Source organism: Oncorhynchus tshawytscha, unplaced genomic scaffold (assembly GCF_018296145.1).
Source record: "Oncorhynchus tshawytscha isolate Ot180627B unplaced genomic scaffold, Otsh_v2.0 Un_contig_10640_pilon_pilon, whole genome shotgun sequence".
Classification (NCBI taxonomy): Eukaryota; Metazoa; Chordata; class Actinopteri; order Salmoniformes; family Salmonidae; genus Oncorhynchus; species Oncorhynchus tshawytscha.
The window spans coordinates 116,501-122,500 of record NW_024609435.1 but is presented as its reverse complement, the minus strand read 5'-3'; the positions used below and the strand labels follow the sequence as shown (position 1 = coordinate 122,500).

Sequence of the window (6,000 nt, the reverse complement as noted above, 5' to 3'; positions counted from 1 at the left end):
GTATCTGGGATGGTACAGCAACAGGCATTAGTGTTTACAAACAGACTGCTTACTGTCTCTGTCCTTCACATGATGCGTCTGCTGTGTGATGTCGTTTCTCTCTGTTCTATAGTTTTGAATGTTCGATAAAAACCTACCTTGAAAATGACCGTCTGGAAAGGTTCCTTTCGTTTCCTGTATTTTGAAGAGCATTTTGCATTTATGTTGTTGTCTTGGACCAAATCTGCACACCAAAAGTCCTACGATATTCACGTTGTCATTCATGGACTGTGACTCTACTTATCTACATTCTTTGGCATATTGTTTTCTAATGTTATGTTCTCTCGCTGTCTGGTTGTCCTGCAGTGGAGCTGATTGTCTGTACGACTCAGGCCATAGCTGACATAGTGACCGGTGTTCTCCCGTCTGACCCTCTTTCCAGTGGAGCTGTTTGTCTGTACGACTCAGGCCATAGCTGACATAGTGACCCGTGTTCTCCCGTCTGACCCTCTTTCCAGCGGATCCTTTTTCTCCCGTCTGTCTTTCCAGTCCTTTTGTCTGTACGACTCAGGCCACAGCTGACATAGTGACCCGTGTTCTCCCGTCTGACCCTCTTTCCAGTGGAGCTGTTTGTCTGTACGACTCAGGCCATAGCTGACATAGTGACCCGTGTTCTCCCGTCTGACCCTCTTTCCAGCAGATCCTTTTGTCTGTACGACTCAGGCCATAGCTGACATAGTGATCCTGGTGGATGGATCCTGGAGCATCGGGAGGCTCAACTTCCGCTTGGTCCGCATGTTCCTGGAGAACCTGGTCAGCGCTTTCAGCGTCGGGATCGACCAGACCAGGATAGGTAAGCATTAGCATCACTGTCTGTTATTGACCAGGATAGGTAAGCATTAGCATCACTGTCTGTTATTGACCAGGATAGGTAAGCATTAGCATCACTGTCTGTTATTGACCGGGATAGGTAAGCATTAGCATCACTGTCTGTTACTGACCAGGATAGGTAAGCATTAGCATCACTGTCTGTTATTGACCAGGATAGGTAAGCATTAGCATCACTCTGTTACTGACCAGGATAGGTAAGCATTAGCATCACTGTCTGTTATTGACCAGGATAGGTAAGCATTAGCATCACTGTCTGTTATTGACCAGGATAGGTAAGCATTAGCATCACTGTCTGTTACTGACCAGGATAGGTAAGCATTAGCATCACTGTCTGTTACTGACCAGGATAGGTAAGCATTAGCATCACTGTCTGTTATTGACCAGGATGGGTAAGCATTAGCATCACTGTCTGTTATTGACCAGGATAGGTAAGCATTAGCATCACTGTCTGTTATTGACCAGGATAGGTAAGCATTAGCATCACTGTCTGTTATTGACCAGGATAGGTAAGCATTAGCATCACTCTGTTACTGACCAGGATAGGTAAGCATTAGCATCACTGTCTGTTATTGACCAGGATAGGTAAGCATTAGCATCACTGTCTGTTATTGACCAGGATAGGTAAGCATTAGCATCACTGTCTGTTACTGACCAGGATAGGTAAGCATTAGCATCACTCTGTTACTGACCAGGATAGGTAAGCATTAGCATCACTGTCTGTTACTGACCAGGATAGGTAAGCATTAGCATCACTGTCTGTTATTGACCAGGATAGGTAAGCATTAGCATCACTGTCTGTTATTGACCAGGATAGGTAAGCATTAGCATCACTGTCTGTTATTAGTCTTACTGTACTGTCACAGGGTTCAATAGCCTTACTGTGCTGTACTGTCACAGGGTTCAATAGCCTTACTGTACTGTACTGTCACAGGGTTCAATAGCCTTACTGTACTGTACTGTCACAGGGTTCAATAGTCTTACTGTACTGTACTGTCACAGGGTTCAATAGCCTTACTGTACTGTACTGTCACAGGGTTCAATAGCCGTACTGTACTGTCACAGAGTTCAATAGCCTTACTGTACTGTACTGTCACAGGGTTCAATAGCCTTACTGTACTGTCACAGGGTTCAATAGCCTTACTGTACTGTACTGTCACAGGGTTCAATAGTCTTACTGTACTGTACTGTCACAGGGTTCAATAGTCTTACTGTACTGTCACAGGGTTCAATAGCCTTACTGTACTGTACTGTCACAGGGTTCAATAGCCTTACTGTACTGTACTGTCACAGGGTTCATTAGTCTTACTGTACTGTCACAGGGTTCAATAGTCTTACTGTACTGTACTGTCACAGGGTTCAATAGTATTACTGTACTGTCACAGGGTTCAATAGCCTTACTGTACTGTCACAGGGTTCAATAGCCTTACTGTACTGTACTGTCACAGGGTTCAATAGCCTTACTGTACTGTACTGTCACAGGGTTCAATAGTCTTAGGGGGTTCAATAGTCTTACTGTACTGTCACAGGGTTCAATAGTCTTACTGTACTGTCACAGGGTTCAATAGCCTTTCTGTACTGTACTGTCACAGGGTTCAATAGTCTTACTGTACTGTACTGTCACAGGGTTCATTAGTCTTACTGTACTGTCACAGGGTTCATTAGTCTTACTGTACTGTACTGTCACAGGGTTCAATAGTCTTACTGTACTGTACTGTCCCAGAGTTCAATAGCCTTACTGTACTGTCACAGGGTTCAATAGCCTTACTGTACTGTCACAGGGTTCAATAGCCTTACTGTACTGTACTGTCACAGGGTTCAATGTCAGTCTTACTGTACTGTACTGTCACAGGGTTCAATAGCCTTACTGTACTGTCACAGGGTTCAATAGCCTTACTGTACTGTACTGTCACAGGGTTCAATAGCCTTACTGTACTGTACTGTCACAGGGTTCAATAGTCTTACTGTACTGTCACAGGGTTCAATAGTCCTACTGTACTGTACTGTCACAGGGTTCAATAGTCTTACTGTACTGTCACAGGGTTCAATAGTCTTACTGTACTGTCCCAGGGTTCAATAGCCTTACTGTACTGTACTGTCACAGGGTTCATTAGTCTTACTGTACTGTCACAGGGTTCAATAGTCTTACTGTACTGTACTGTCACTTCAATAGTACTGTACTGTCACAGGGTTCAATAGTCTTACTGTACTGTACTGTCCCAGGGTTCAATAGTCTGTACTGTACTGTCCCAGGGTTCAATAGTCTTACTGTACTGTACTGTCCCAGGGTTCAATAGTCTTACTGTACTGTCACAGGGTTCAATAGCCTTACTGTACTGTCACAGGGTTCAATAGCCTTACTGTACTGTACTGTCACAGGGTTCAATAGTCTTACTGTACTGTACTGTCACAGGGTTCAATAGCCTTACTGTACTGTCACAGGGTTCAATAGCCTTACTGTACTGTACTGTCACAGGGTTCAATAGCCTTACTGTACTGTACTGTCACAGGGTTCATTAGTCTTACTGTACTGTCACAGGGTTCAATAGTCTTACTGTACTGTACTGTCACAGGGTTCAATAGTCTTACTGTACTGTCACAGGGTTCAATAGTCTGTACTGTACTGTCCCAGGGTTCAATAGCCTTACTGTACTGTCACTGTCACAGGGTTCATTAGTCTTACTGTACTGTCACAGGGTTCAATAGTCTTACTGTACTGTACTGTCACAGGGTTCAATAGTCTTACTGTACTGTCACAGGGTTCAATAGTCTTACTGTACTGTCCCAGGTCAATAGCCTTACTGTACTGTACTGTCACAGGGTTCATTAGTCTTACTGTACTGTCACAGGGTTCAATAGTCTTACTGTACTGTACTGTCACAGGGTTCAATAGCCGTACTGTACTGTCACAGGGTTCATTAGTCTTACTGTACTGTCACAGGGTTCAATAGTCTTACTGTACTGTACTGTCCCAGGGTTCAATAGTCTTACTGTACTGTCACAGGGTTCAATAGTCTTACTGTACTGTACTGTCACAGGGTTCAATAGTCTTACTGTACTGTCACAGGGTTCAATAGTCTTACTGTACTGTACTGTCACAGGGTTCAATAGCCCTACTGTACTGTCACAGGGTTCAATAGTCTTACTGTACTGTCACAGGGTTCAATAGTCTTACTGTACTGTCACAGGGTTCAATAGTCTTACTGTACTGTCACAGGGTTCAATAGTCTTACTGTACTGTCACAGGGTTCAATAGTCTTACTGTACTGTCACAGGGTTCAATAGTCTTACTGTACTGTACTGTCACAGGTTTCAATAGCCTTACTGTACTGTCACAGGGTTCAATAGCCTTACTGTACTGTCACAGGGTTCAATAGCCTTACTGTACTGTCACAGGGTTCAATAGCCTTACTGTACTGTCACAGGGTTCAATAGCCTTACTGTACTGTCCCAGGGTTCAATAGCCTTACTGTACTGTCCTGTCACAGGGTTCAATAGCCTTACTGTACTGTACTGTCACAGGGTTCAATAGTCTTACTGTACTGTACTGTCCCAGGGTTCAATAGCCTTACTCTACTGTACTGTCACAGGGTTCAATAGCCTTACTGTACTGTACTGTCACAGGGTTCAATAGTCTTACTGTACTGTACTGTCTGGTCAAATGCAGGCGTGAAGTATATTCCTCATCCTATAAATGAAATCTATATAATTGTATTGTGCTGTATTCCCTCCCAGGTCTGGCCCAGTACAGTGGGGACCCCAGGATAGAGTGGCATCTGAATGCCTTCACCACTAAAGATGCAGTCCTGGATGCTGTGAAGAACCTGCCCTATAAGGGAGGCAACACACTGACAGGTACAATTCACCAGCAGCTCCCTCTGACTGCATCCCTAGTGACAGCTATGGAAAGGTCACAGTAGATTTAGCCCAGAGGGGGACGTTTAGCCATGCTTAATACACAGATGTATTGAAATCTGTTTATAGATTTTTAGCATGAATGTAAAGCATTTTGTTAAGGGTAACCAGAGTTAGTTTTATTTTATACCTTTATTTAACTAGGCAAGTCAGTTAAGAACAAATTCTTATTTTCAATGACGGCCTAGGAACAGTGGGTTAACTGCCTGTTCAGGGGCAGAACGACAGATTTGTACCTTGTCAGCTCGGGGGTTTGAACTTGCAACCTCCCAGGGCAACCTAGTGAGGGAAGTCTATATGACTTTTAGATGTATCAACCAGTGGAGCCATCGTCAGGGAACTGTCTGTCTATCTGTCTGTCTAGCTGTCTAGTTTTATATATGTCTGTCTATCTGTGTGTCTGTCTAGCTGTCTAGTTTTCTATCTGTCTGTCTATCTGTGTGTCTGTCTAGCTGTCTAGTTTTATATATGTCTGTCTATCTGTGTGTCTGTCTAGCTGTCTAGCTTTCTATCTGTCTGTCTATCTGTGTATCCGTCTATCTGTGTATGCGTCTATCTGTGTAGCTGTGTAGCTGTCTATCTGTGTAGCTGTGTAGCTGTCTATCTGTGTATCTGTGTATCCGTCTATCTGTGTATGCGTCTATCTGTGTAGCTGTGTAGCTGTCTATCTGTGTAGCTGTGTAGCTGTCTATCTGTGTATCTGTCTATCTGTGTAGCTGTATAGCTGTGTAGCTGCTTATCTGTGTAGATGTATAGCTGTCTGTCTGTGTAGCTGTATAGCTGTCTATCTGTGTAGCTGTATAGCTGTCTATCTGTGTAGCTGTATAGCTGTCTATCTGTGTAGCTGTTTATCTGTGTGTCTGTCTAGCTGTATAGCTGCTTATCTGTGTAGCTGTATAGCTGTCTGTCTGTGTAGCTGTATAGCTGTCTAACTGTGTAGCTGTCTATCTGTGTAGCTGTATAGCTGTATAGCTGCTTATCTGTGTAGCTGTGTAGCTGTCTATCTGTGTAGCTGTATAGCTGTCTATCTGTCAAGCTGTCTATTTGTGTAGCTGTCAAACTGTGTAGCTGTCTAGCTGTGTATCTGTGTAGCTGTCAAACTGTGTAGCTGTGTATCTGTCTAGCTGTCTATCTGTGTAGCTGTATAGCTGTCTATCTGTGCATCTGTGTAGCTGTGTATCTGTCTAGCTGTCTATCTGTCTAGCTGTCTATCTGTCT

At 43.7% G+C, this 6,000-nt stretch overlaps 1 protein-coding gene across 1 annotated transcript in view; it reads left to right on the top strand.

Moving 5' to 3' along the window:
• LOC112242259 (collagen alpha-1(XIV) chain-like) overlaps positions 1-6,000 on the top strand; it is a gene marked incomplete at its 3' end in the record, with an annotated part of 156,901 nt that overhangs the window by 34,981 nt on the left and 115,920 nt on the right. Inside the window, 2 exon segments of the mRNA XM_042315300.1 lie at positions 677-832; positions 4,603-4,722. Coding sequence (XP_042171234.1) covers positions 677-832; positions 4,603-4,722 — 276 coding nt within the window.